The 13,484-nt window shown below is 41.1% G+C and overlaps 1 protein-coding gene across 1 annotated transcript in view; it reads right to left on the bottom strand.

Annotated features, from left to right (window-relative positions):
* LOC111661114 (leucine-rich repeat and fibronectin type III domain-containing protein 1-like protein) overlaps positions 1-13,484 on the bottom strand; it is a 145,013-nt gene that overhangs the window by 14,646 nt on the left and 116,883 nt on the right. The window contains exons 9-10 of the mRNA XM_023414577.2: positions 9,227-9,876; positions 368-1,530 (exon numbers count right to left, since the gene is read on the bottom strand). Coding sequence (XP_023270345.1) covers positions 1,523-1,530; positions 9,227-9,876 — 658 coding nt within the window. The 3' untranslated portion in view covers positions 368-1,522. The remainder of the gene's footprint in view (positions 1-367; positions 1,531-9,226; positions 9,877-13,484) is intronic.

Raw genomic sequence — 13,484 nt, forward strand, 5'->3', positions numbered from 1 at the left:
AGAGCCAGTAACAAACAGAAGGGGGGGTATATTTCCTGTAGCCTGTTGTGATATTGTCAGTGGAGAGTAGTAACGAAGCAGATCGTTTAGCCAGGGTTGCTGTCTAATTGTCTAGCTGACAGCAATTAGGTGGCACTCGTTAAAGTGCCCTCATTAGACTTCACACCACTCGCGGCAGGAGGAGACACTGCAGAGTGTAAGTGTCTTAAACTATGGGGCAGGACCCAAAATTGGTCTATGGCCAAGGTGACTGCCGGTGTGTTGCCATATGTCACACTAATTAATGAGCCCAGGTCTTTGGGTGAGAGAACTTCTCTTTTGGCTGCTTGTTTGGTTAGGTTAATGGGTTAATCAGCAGATTACTCACCTGTTTAAGTGGGCCTGGAGAGATGGGAGAGGGGCTGGTAAAGGTCCTCAAGGTCCTCACCGGCCCCATCCAGAGGAAAGCAGTAGGTAATAGACCAGAGCAGAAGAGCACACAGGCTAGACCAATAGGCAACAGGCCTGTCTAGTCTAGTCCAGTTCAGTCTGCATCAGACTAAACAGAGTTGCACAGTATTAATCCATTTCCGGTGTACAACTCCAGGTCAGGCTCCACTGGGTCCAGGTTGGTTCAGTTCTGTCCAGGTCAAACCAGCTCAGCGCAGGTTTCCTTATATACTGTATGTGAGAGATATCAGGGTCCAGTCAAAGTTATCATCCAGCTCCAGTTCAGCCCAGCTTATGATCAGCTCAGTTCAGTTCAGCAGAATTGCATTGTTCCACATGGATTAATAAAGTGAAGCCACTTAGAGCCAGCTGTGTGGAGAGTCCCTTATGTTGAGTTGCAGAAACAGGGAGCCATAATTGTTTAACATCTGCTCGTATCCAAAACCAGATCCATCCAGACACGCTTCTGTTTGATTTTTATTCCCTTTCTGGTTATGCAGTCTACCATATTGTATTTCCAGGTTGAGTGTGATTATCTATGCATCAATTTTTCACAGGTTAGCCACTCATTTTCTTTCTGTTTTTACCTTCCACTCACTGTCTGTCCGTACACACTGATGCTGCTCCAGATGGGGAGAAGTTGATACATATTTTATGTCCTTTTTTGTTGTTGAGACATCCAGATATGCCTCTTTATGTTGTTATGCCCACTGTATCCATTTCCACACTGATTCAGATGCTTCAAAGTGGAAAATTCAGCATTTAACTAGTGCTCCTCCATTAACAGCTATTAAGATGATCACACTGACAGCTGGATCCTGCAGCAACTGGCCAATCAGCAGCCAAGCAGAAACCGGGTCTTGACACAGTTGGTCGTCTAATCCAGACATGAGAACCAGGATAAGTAGTTTAAAGAAAACCAGACAGTACAGTTCTATAACCCCATGATATTCATGGAAACAAAGTAATGGGTACAGTAAACAGGAGATACAGGGAGAGGAGCTATAGGGCCTTTTTTTTTTTCTTCAGAGTTTTCACCAGCTTGTCCCTGGTGGTGACGTTCATTCTCCATATTTGCCACTCAACATCATCATCAGGGCTCTAGAAAACAGGAAAACAAGAACATGCAGGTCTGAAAATGGAACAGTATAAATACTGTATAAGGTTAGGGAAATGACATTGAGGGCAAGGGCAACAAGGGCATCATCTGTGTTCTAAAAGGGGCTATTTAGAACAGGAGGGTTAAATGAAATGGGTGATCAGGAATAGAACATCAGGTCTTGACAAAAGGACAGAAAACCAAGGTTCTGGCAACTAAATACTGAGTAGCAGAGGTCTGAAAGACACAATGTAGCACCTGTGAGATCTGGAAGTACACCTGTTATTCCAGTGCCAGTACCACTGTTAAGAATAGAAATGCTTTAAACGTGTTGGGAAGACATGATAAACCTTTTGGAGGCTTTAACTTCTGTTGTTTTGTGTCTTGCACTGAACTAGACTTGATCCTACCCACGGGCCTGATTATAAAATTCTCTGAGGAGATGGTTTCATTTGTTTTCATAAGTTCTGCTTTGACTTTTAAAAAAAACAAAAAATAAAAAGTTTAAGAAAAGCTTTTATTCACAGAGAAAAGTTTTGTATTTTTTGTGACGATATTACGTCCTGAGGGAAAACGGAACAAAATTAAAGAAGATGAAACTGTAGGAAGTAAAAGTTCAAATGTCTTGTTTTTTTCCCCTAACTTTGTGATAACATCAGACTTGTCTTGGAGCAACACAAATGAAGAAGAGACGGCTTGTTTAGTCAAGTGACTCTTTTTCTTTTTCTCTTATTTTTACACTTAAAAGATGCAATGAAATGTCTTCATATCCAAATGCAACTGAGCGCATTGTTTTTTTTACGGCTTTCTTTTTTACATAGCAAAAAGATTTTCAGATGTCCCTCACTTCAATTCCATTTCTTAACTTTTTTAACATCTTAGAAAGGGGTTTGTTTTCCCTTGTGAGAGCTCTTTGAGAGCGTGACCGCTGTGCAGTCAGGAGATGCAACAAATGACTGCATGAGCGAGGTCTGCTGACGAGCGAAAGCAAAGACGTGCCATAGCTGAAAGAGTGATGAAGCTGTACTTGCTGTGGCAGTATATTGGCACAGCTGTTATTTGTAATGTGTATGTTTGTCAGGAGGGCATTTCTTAACTGTACTTGTCAGAAGGAATATTTCTTAACTACATTTATGTACAGCCAGTGCTCATTGTGTCAGTTTAAGAATGAAGCACAGTCTTCTAAATGCCTCTGTCTGTATTCATCCATCACAACCACTGCACATCTCCACTGTCTTCTCCTCCATCATCCCCCTCTCCTCTCCCTTCTTCTCCATCACTCTTTGTACCATGCAGATGGATGAAGGAGATGGGTGAGGGGGGTCGGGGAGAGAGGAGAAGGTGGTTTGCAGTGTGAGTGGTGAAGAGATGGATAGAAAGGACATAGGACATAAAAAATAATAATAAAATAATTATACAGGCAAAGGTGTTGTAAATTGAAAGCAGACAGGGAAAGGAAGGAGAGATAATAGAGGATAGAAATTGTAGCAAACCGAGCACTGGAGAAAAAGGATGTGCCAGCATAAAGGCGACGAATAGAGGGGAGGCGAGAGAGTGTGTATTGAAAAGCAATGCAATTAGGAGAATGAGGAAAGAAAGGATAAAATGATGAGAGAAAACAAGTGAGGGTAAATCAGAAGAAAATTAACAATAAAAGGACAGGCAATGTGTAAAAAAAATAATAAAAAGGAAAACAAGGGAATAATAAAAATAAGAAGGCAGAAATATAAATCAATAGGCAATCAATAGAGATAGAAAGGTGACCAGAAAATGAGAGAAAAAAAGAAAGTAAAGTTTCAATGACAATGAAACTGACTGCAAATGAGAAATGAAAAGAAAGGAAATCAATTAAAGGATCAGTTCACCCACATTACAGAACCCATGCAGATAGTTGTGTCAGGCAGTGGATTTAATCCCTGTCGTGACCAAAAAGTCCTCATTACTCTGGATAATCCTGAGAATACCTCAACAGTTTTCATAGGAACTGTTTCTTCAGCTGGCAGTAATTTCAATGAGAAATTTTTGTCGGGGCTGCAATAATTATTTTCATCATCAATTAATCAGCTGATCCTTTTTTCAGCAATAGTGACACATTGATTGTTTTATGTGACCAACAGTCCAGAACACAAAAGATTTCCAGTTTGCTGTTATATATGGGAAAGAAAAGCAGCAAATCTTTTCATTTAAAATCCTAAAACTTGGCAATGCCTGCCATTTTTACTTCAAAAATGATTTAAACAATTAATCAGCAAATGAATTAAACTAATTGTTGCAGCTCTGGTCATTTGTTTAAGCTATGAGTGCCTCAGACGATGTCCTGTCTTGGAGACAGGACTCTCAAGGATGAATATCTGAACACTTGAGCACAAAAAAAAAAAAAAAAAACTAGAGGAAGGTAATAACATTTTTTTTTGTTAATTGTGTGAACTGACCTGACCAGAAAACAAGAAACTCCAAAGGAAAAGGTTAGATGACAACATGCTAGACAGGGTGAGGCTGCAGGACGGGCAGACAGGTGACACAAGGTGAAAGTAGAAACTGTAGGAAGAGTGTAAGAAAAAACAAAGTCCAGGGACTGCCCAAGTTTTTAGTGCCAGTCATTACTCTTTGTGTGTAGTGTTGGCGCAATCTCTTTGTGAGGGCAAGAGACCTTCAGATCTTAAAGTCTCTCCATTCGACACTACGAGGCCGCCTGTCGTCTGCTGCTGGAGGCGTCCCAAGAGAAAGACAGAGAGAGAGATAGCAGGGAAATGGAGAAAGAGAGAAGGAAACAGAGCCAGAAAAAGCAAAAGAGTGAGGGAGACATGGAGAGAAACAGTAAGAAACAGAGAAAAAAACACTGATACAGCTAAACAGCAAAGGGGGGAAAAGAAATGGAGGGGGAGAAGGAAGCAAAAATGTCAGGACAGTCAGAAAGCGGGTAAAGACGAAAAGACGTGAGAAAGAGCTTGAGAAACACGGCGGGGATAGGGAGGGAGATTCCAAGAGCTGAATTCAGAGAGACAGACGGTGGTGAAAAATGAGGCTGGGCATATGGGATGACACCGAAAGGAGTGATGATAGATTAAAATAAACGGAGGACAGACAGGCTACAGGGTCATGGATGGGCCATGGGGAGAACACACACTTGCTCTTCGCACAGAGTCACACACATCTTTTCGTTATCCTCGACTATTTTCCTTATCCCGCCTAACCTTGTGGGAACATTTGCACTGGCTCAAGGCAGTTGAACCTTGTACACAACACAAAAATGCATACACAGACCTGCGGGGGATTTGCTAGCTGACCCTGAGCTTACAGGCACACACACACACACACACACACACAACAACAACTGTTTTTGTCACTTGTGAGGACATTGCATTGTATTGTACGTCCATTAATCTAAATCTAAATCTTAAACCCTTAAAATTAATGGTATACCTTGTGGGGAAGTGTTTTTTTTTCCCTCCGAAATGTGACAGTGTAGAGATTTTGGTCTCCGAAACATGATTAATACACTGCACATTCAGTGGTTGGCTAGCTGTTCTTGAACTAATAGCACTTTGCTTGACATAATCATAAAATGTTTGTGTCATGCAACATAATTACTGCTAATCCTGATGGAACATTCCACTATTAGTATTCTTGTTAATGATGCTAAATCCACACGCAGCATCCTTGTGTCATAAGCTCAACCTCGAGCTCCAAGGTGACACCGTGAGTGCCAAAATGTTTTCTACTATGTGATGTGTTTAGTAATGAAGGGATAGGTTCAGATTTTTCAAGTCAGTCTTGATGCAATACTTTATATAATCAGGAATGGGGGGCAAACACTTGTTTTGTGCAAATAAATTCAAATATGCAATTCTGAAGTTTGAGCAGTCTGTGGCAGCCAATTTGAGAATTTCGCACTAAAAGACTGTCACTTCAGAAAATATCCACATCATTAGTATAATTTAAACAACTGAAAACTAACTTCAGTTGAACTTGAACTAAAATTCATTTCTGCAAAGTAAAGAATGTTGATTTTTCTCATGTCCGATGTTGGACTTGATCCCTTGGGCACCAGTAGGAATGATTACAGAAACTTTCATATGAGCTTCACATTAGCATATCAGTTCCATATTACTTGAAGAAATGTGTATCTGTTAATTAATTGAGGTAAAGATACCAAATAAATAAATAAATAAAAATAAAAAACAATATTCATCCATGACATTTAAATTGCAAAAAAGATGAACTCAAAATTATGTATGAATGTGAAAACAGTCTATGAAAAGCAAACAAACAAAAGGAAAACTATCACCCCACAATGTGCCTGTGTTTTCATGTTGGGTCACATTTTTGACAACTGTAGGCCTTTAATGGGGTCTCTCTCTGTATCTGTCAGTTGCTCTGTTCCTCAGGCGCTGTGACTCACTGCAGCTCTCTCTTTCTCTTTCTCTCGCTCTCTCTCTCTCTCTCTCTCTCTCTCTCTGATCAGATCAATGTTGCCTTTCTCTGCAATGCAGCAACCAGTGAAACACATCACAGACACAACTACACCCTGAGAAACCCCAGCAGACTCAGTACAAACACATGGCTATTATCCCTCATTGTAGGTTGCCCTCAAAGTGCCAGTGATCCTGGAATCAAAGTGAGGACGCCAACAATCACAAAAGCCAGAGTTCATTTCAGTTTTCCTGGGTCAAGTGTCAAAATAAAAGCCATTATAATTGCTTTGTTTGTGTGTCTTGTTGTGGTCTGGGATGCTCTTTGGAAGCTCCTTTGACTGACGCACTTCAGTCAGTTAAGGCTGGGATGAGGTTACAGCTGTTAATTAGGCCTTTAGGGGGAATGTTTGAGTTTGTGCATATGGCGACACCTCAGTGCTGTGGCACAGTAAATTTTAAGTTCTTCGTCAGTTTGCAAAATTCTGCGTAACATCCTTAATGAGCACTCTTCAGCCGAACACTTGCTGAACTACATCAGCCCAAACCCCTCATATAGCACCATCAAAAATTTTTGCAACTTTACAACTAATGCAATAATTAGAGACTGTGATATGAGCAACATCCAGCACATTTAATTGTATTCTGAGTGTCAAAGCGACTCCCAATCCAGCAGCGTTCATGAAGGTGAAAACGTTCCCTGAACTTACTGTCTAAACTGCTGCGCTCTGCACAGACCTCTCCTCCCTGCTATCAACGTGAGGCTCAATGACACCTCATTTCAACCCATTCACAGGGGCCAATTGAACGACGTATCAGCTTCTGATAAAGTATTTCGACTCAGCTGTTTAAGCCACTCGTGTGAAATGGTGTCTCCATTTAGTCGTTCTAATGAAACCCCCCATTTCCTGAGTGGATTAGTGTTAAAGGGGAAGTGCACTGGAGTGGGCTTAGCACAGGGAAAATCTACCCGGAAAGAAAATCCACATGCTCTTGTGGATTCCTATTATTATAGCACTATTGAGCATTTCGAGCAGTCTTTGTGAACATGTGCAAGTCACTTGAAAAGTGTGGAACAAGTGAACTGGCGGCTGATTACATAAAACGTGAGTTTTATCTGACAGCCTTTGCTTGCAATGACTGAATAACATAGCATTTTCAATCTGTATCTGAATGTTAAGGAAGAAATATGTTAAAATATTTTAATTGCAGCATTCTGCTTTTACTTTAATGCATTTTGCACCACTGGAATGATACTGTAAATGCACAATGACATTCCTACATTTATTGTTTCTTGCCAACTGTCCACCAGTTTACCATCAGCTATTTGCTGCCAGTACCCACCACTGTAGAAACTCAAAATACTTTATTCAAACTGGAAACAAGAGGTTGATCCATGAACAGACAAGAGAGGCTGGAACGATAGTGAAAATGGAAATGCTCAATTAGCACTAATCATTTAGAAGCTGGAAATGAACAGTTTTCAGTACAATAAATTGAGTTTTGACTGTGCTGTCATTTACACTCACTGGAACAACTTCAGAAATGAGTCTTTAGCAATGGCACAGACTTGGGTTTTCATCCTGAATCTTGGCTGCATTTTCCAAGGTAATCTAGTCTTCTTTGCTGTGATGTTTCCCTGGATTTCTTCTTCATATTTTTTGACTGTGTATTTTGACATTCCTAATCATTCTGGAGAACTTTGTAAATATCGTCGTCTAAACTTTATTGCCCCTGGCTTGTGCTGACTGCTTGTACTGCTTACTGCCATTATTGGTTTGCCTCTTTCCCCCAACACACTGATTTTAGCGGCGGTGCTGGTTTCTACTTCTACCACCACACTCTTATCTTCTTACAGTTTCTTCTACTGAGTTATATACATTAGTAATAGTTGAGATTGCATCAGTTGCCTCGTACATTATGTATAGTATATTCCCGAATTATATGTGTCTAGGGGATTCTGTTTTGTTACCCCTGTAGGGGTTCCATTACACTCCCACTGAATCTAAAGCAAATTGCTTGGATTTACATAGAGAGCACCCTAGGGGGCAAAATCTGAGCTCTGAGTGTCTCCAGCTGTATAAACATGCATACGCATACTGTAGTAAAGGTTTAACGTAAGAGTGCCTGGAAACTTGACAGCATTGTAAACATTGTTGTTAACTTATTTATTATTTATGTATTTTTTATAGACTCTCATCAAAGCATTTAAGGTGATGTGTAATGCACATTGCTTTGAAAACCTCTCCAGAGGTTTTACAGGGTCTTTTACACCATTTATTGTACCAAAAAGTGTTCAACTTCTTTAAGACACTGGACATTTTAACTTTTAATAAAGGGGATTTCTTCCAACCCTGGCATCGAATTTCAACCAACCCTTCAATAGCCTTTCCTTTGAACTGAAGTAACTTTCCTTTTTCACACCTAAGTGCTCTGGTATCTGTGTGCCATACTTAATGGGCAACATGCCTTCTGAGGGTGCTTAAAGTCTAGTTTGTAGCACTTTAATGGAGGACACACAAGGAGTGCTAATCTGAATAATGTTAGCTTTGGTGTGATGGGTGTTTGGAAAAAAGGCAAAAAAATATTGCGTTTCCAGGAGCAAGTCACATCATCATGCACGACACACTTGGGCAAACAATGTAAACCCAGAAATTTCTTAAATTTCCTAATAACTTTGAAACTTCAGAGTTGCATAATTCCCTCATTTTTTTAAGAAATGAAGCCTAGTAATTGGCAAGTGCAGAAAACAAAAATCAGCAAGCTTGGAGGATGTAATAATCTAATTCAAGTTTTTTTTTTTTTTTTTCTTTTTGTTTCGTGTGAAAAAATAAACAACTAAATAACCTTTGTCATACAGAGTGCAAGCTGTAATCTGATTTGCCAGCAGTGAGAAAGAAGAGCGTTGACTACAAATTTAGATGCCACTTCAACTCTACAGACAGAAAGTTCAACATGCGTCTCACCCTCTCTCTCCTACTATCTTACCAGTCCACAAGGATGGCATCTCTTATTCATTCCCTTGTTCACACTCACTCAGTTTCTCACTGTTCCACGCTCCGTTATTATCTCGCTCAATTTCACACCCTAAATTGCGCATTGTCTATTTCTCATCCTCCATCTCTTTGTGTTTGACTGTATTCTTTTGTTCGCCCCTGTTCTCCCTTCTTCCTTCTCTGTCAACTTCTTTCTGTCTTTCGTTCCATCTCACTGAAATGCTTCCCCCTCGCTGTGCTGCTTGCCTCTTCTATGCCTGTCTGTTCCTCCCTATCTGTCTGTCTACTACCTGCCAGTTCCTTCGGGGAGGAGGGCTCTTTGGCGACAGATGGCGGTCTGCTTTTCATCTCGATGGCGACCCTGGAGGAGAAGCGGGCCTTGGTGGGCGAGAGCAACTCCTCATTGGCCAAGGAGTCAGTCCTTGTCAGTATGCTCCGTCCGCTGCTCTCCTCCTCGACCAGTGCCACAGTGTCTCTCAGGGTGTTGCTAGGCGACATGGCCCTGGACGGTGCTAGCGCTTGCTCGTCCTGACTGTCAGTCATTTTTGAGGCAGAGCGAGGGAGGACTTGGACCTGTCCGCCTCCTCCTTGTCCATTGCTTTGTGGTCTTGGCGCAGTGGCCGCAATGGCTCCTTTTCCGCTGCCTGCGCCTTGGTGGATGTAAACCTTGTAACGTATCATTAAGATGATGATAAAAACCAGCACAGAAGCAACAATAATCCCTCCAATGATGATGATCATAGTACCACCCAAGAAGTGGCTGTGCAGTGCTTGACACTGGCTGAACTCTGTGTCTGTGGTGAACGACAGACAGCCCAAAGGACGTGTTGCAGTCAGTGATGTGATGACATCATCAAACACGGCCAGGACACAAAGATCGTAGTTACGTCCGGCGGCGAGATCCCGGACCAGGAAGTCATTAGTGGTGGATGGGATCATCCTGCGAAAGCAAAGACAAAAAGACGTCACAGTCAGAACAGACTTAAACTTAAGTTGATACACATCAATCACAACAAATGGCAACTCTTTGTTTTATGTGCCTGTAAAGAGGTTTAGAATAATAGGATTTAGTACTAATTACTAATAAAGAGGTAATAGAGGCAGTGTTCAATTAACACACTGTCATTTAATCAATTCAAATTAATTACCAACATAACCTGCAAACTGTAAAACTGCTCAGACAGACAGGCATAGAATTCAACATGTTTATGAAGAACAACTTTTCCGATAATAAACTAATGAATGAACAATTGTTGGGTTTAAATGAAGCTATTTTTTCAGAGAATTCGTATTCCGTATAATTGGTACCAATTACACAGTCCTTCACACTTCTTCACTCTTCTTTGGAAATTATCAGGAAATGACACCACTGTAAAATAAAGTGGTATGAGCAAAGATGCAGATCACTTTTTAATCAATCATAGACGCGGATGATTGTAACACAAGTTGCCATTGGCAAGATACAATCACAGGAATGCATAAAGGCCAATACCAAGTATCTGGACAGCCAAGTTTCAGTTAGAGAGGGTAATGGTGACTTCAAACAGTTGGTGAACCAAATAACAAAAGTTTAAAACAAATAGATAAGCATCTAACATATTTTATCACTGATATCAGTGATATCAGGTTTTGAGATGCAACAAGAGGTCAAAGAGAAAACGTTAAAGTGGTCCTTAACCAACTCATTTTAATGGACCAGACAAGAATGCAGAACCTTAAACTAGAGATACATTTTTAGTTTTCTTTTAATTGGAATATTTTTAACAACTTTTTAACAAATCACCTATTTAATATGGATTGCTTCCAGTGCTCCTTTCTTTTATTGCCATCACCCTTGTTTTTCTTCTGACGTGCTTTGTGGAAGTGTTTCTTGACTGATAAACAGACACAATGTTTAAATGAATAAAACACTTAATTAACATGTTACAAAAAATGTCTTTTGTGTGTGTCACTGACAGACAAATTAAATTGTTGCCTGGAAGGGATCACACCATATCTTACAACATTGCCCTCAGTGACATTGCACTGTGGGGCACTCTCTCATACTTGCCACCAAAACCACCCCCCACCCCCACCCACTCTGTCCATACACTGTACCAGTCTAACAAGCGATGGGGAAAAATCCTTTCCCAAAACGCCTTATCATCCCATCTGTGTGTTCTGCGCCCTTGTATTCTGTTGTGTGCTATTACAGGAAAGCTGTAGCGGTGACACATGCACTATCATTATATATTTCCATGCGGTAGTGCCTGTGGCACAACAGCCACCTCATCGTCCTTATTTCCCCAAAGAGCTGGAATTCATAAGCCTGTGATCTGACAAACACTCACACACATCCAGCCCCCACAGGTGCAGAAATCTTCATTCTCTGATTAAACACATTCCTGATTCTTCCCATTGTCATCTACAATCTCGGTCTTTCCCAAGGTAAATACTGGAGCTCTAGTTTCTCCTTGATAGTATACTTTCCTGGGGGAAATTCAGGGGGAAAACAATCACCCTGGTAAACAGGAACGATGCTTTTTCTGTGCTTACCTCGGTTTTGCTTTCTCCCTTCCTTGTCACACTGCTTTCTCTAGGGGTGTTCCATAAAACTAGTGGAATTGTCAAACATCCATATGTCATTGCTACATTTTATCTAAATCGTATTTCCCCGCTGCTTCATTCACATTTTCCCCAATGTACTGTAAGTTTTTCTGCTCTGCCCATCCCTGCCTCATAAATGTATTTCCACCTCTGCATGAAGACAGACAGCCCTAGCATCATAGTCGGAGTGAAACAGAGCTGATGGGAGGTGTGTGTGTGTGTGTGTGTGTGTGTGTGTGTGTGTGAGTGTGAGTGTGTGAGTGTGAGTGTGAGAGAGCCAGTGGGCAGCAGGGTATCGGCTGGCCCAGTCTCAGTGCCAAGCTCATAGATGGCATTGAACCTCCACCAGGAAGAATTTCTTGGCAGATAGCTCTATGTGTCTTTGTGGGTGTGTATATATGTGTGTGTGTGACCTTGTGTGGTTGTGAAGTCTGGTGTGAGTGGATCCCTGGACTGACATCTTAATAGGAATTTAAACAGGAAACTTTAACAGCCGTAATGTCTTGCCGAAGGGTAACAGAAAGATTTGAGAGCAGAGCGGGGCTGGGTTGGTTCCTGTAAGCAATTTCAAAAGGGTGTACTGACTGTGAGAGAAAAAAAAAAAAGTCATAGAAGTCATAGAAAACACCACCTCCATCCACCTTATTAAACTCCAAAAAACTACCGGCTGGGAGGTCTCCTAAATGTGTCTGAGCAAAATAATACCATGGCTGTTTGTCTCCTCTCTCATCTTTGCAGTGAGACAAACTAAATCATAGTTTATTAGGGAGAGAAACTTCAGGGAAATCAGTAGGAGTCCAGTGCTGGCAGTGTCCTTCAGTGAAATCCACAAAGCACATGTGGGCTTCTAATCCAATATCTGCCGTCAGACACACTGCTTCCCATTTTAACAAGTCACCTTTGCTTATACTTGCACCGTATTTTTTATTTATTTTTTGCTGTTTAATGAAAACATGAGCTGAAACGCAAAGTGAGGTGTGTAATAGTGTCCTTAGGAGCTAAACATTCTGACTCAAAGCACATTACATAAAAGTAAAAGTCGTGACTGATAATAATTAAATTGCCATGGAGACAGAGGGCACCAGTTACAATATTTGTGACTATGGGGCTTCCATTGCTAACTTTGCCTCACTTTTCACAATGTGCATACAGTTGTTTTTAGTAACGAAGTGACATATATAACCTTCTATGTAAGTGCGGATGCAAACATTGGCAAATTAAGGTAAAACTTACCTAACTGAACTACTGTGAAGGTTTCACTTCCCACCTCAAAAAAGTGAGAATCCGTCACACAGAGCAGAATGAGGGATTAATGTGCAAATATCTAATAACCGGCAGAAAGTAAAGAAGGAGCTCTAGCGTGTAATCCATGATATAATTAGCCAGTCCTTGACATTTTCCAATTTGTTGTGATTTGCTGTCATTTTCTTTTGTTTAAATGAGTTTGTTGTTCTTTTATGTCATTTCATAATGACTAAGCTGCACTGAGCCCTGTCCTCATTACCAGACATGCATCTCATCTCCTCACCTTGGCTTTGAGTCTCTACTGTTGGCATGAATCTGTAACACCCCCCCCGCACACACCACTGGACCTGATTAGGACCAGTGCAGATGTCAGGTCATAAATATCAATTATGTTATCACCGAAGCAGCTCAGATCCATCTTATCTAAACAGATTGGGTGAGACAGAATCTGTGTACTGCTTCACACAAACCAGATAATCTTTGCCAACCATCAGCATCACCCTCCAACCCTATGATTGTCAAGAAAAAGGCAAATATGGTGGAAATCAGCCTGAAACCTCCCTGGTGCACCCCTTACAGGTGCTCAGTTCTTAATCAGATTCAAGCCGGGAAACTTCAGCTGCCCTGAGGCTTTGCTAAAAGGTAGCTGCACATGAACCAAGAAGTGATTGGGTGGGATGAGGTGGAGGAAACTCTTTTCTCGGGTGTGGGTGGGTG

Source organism: Seriola lalandi, unplaced genomic scaffold (assembly GCF_002814215.2).
Source record: "Seriola lalandi dorsalis isolate HSWRI2012SDOR001 ecotype SW California unplaced genomic scaffold, Sedor1 jcf7180002054536, whole genome shotgun sequence".
NCBI lineage: Eukaryota > Metazoa > Chordata > Actinopteri > Carangiformes > Carangidae > Seriola > Seriola lalandi.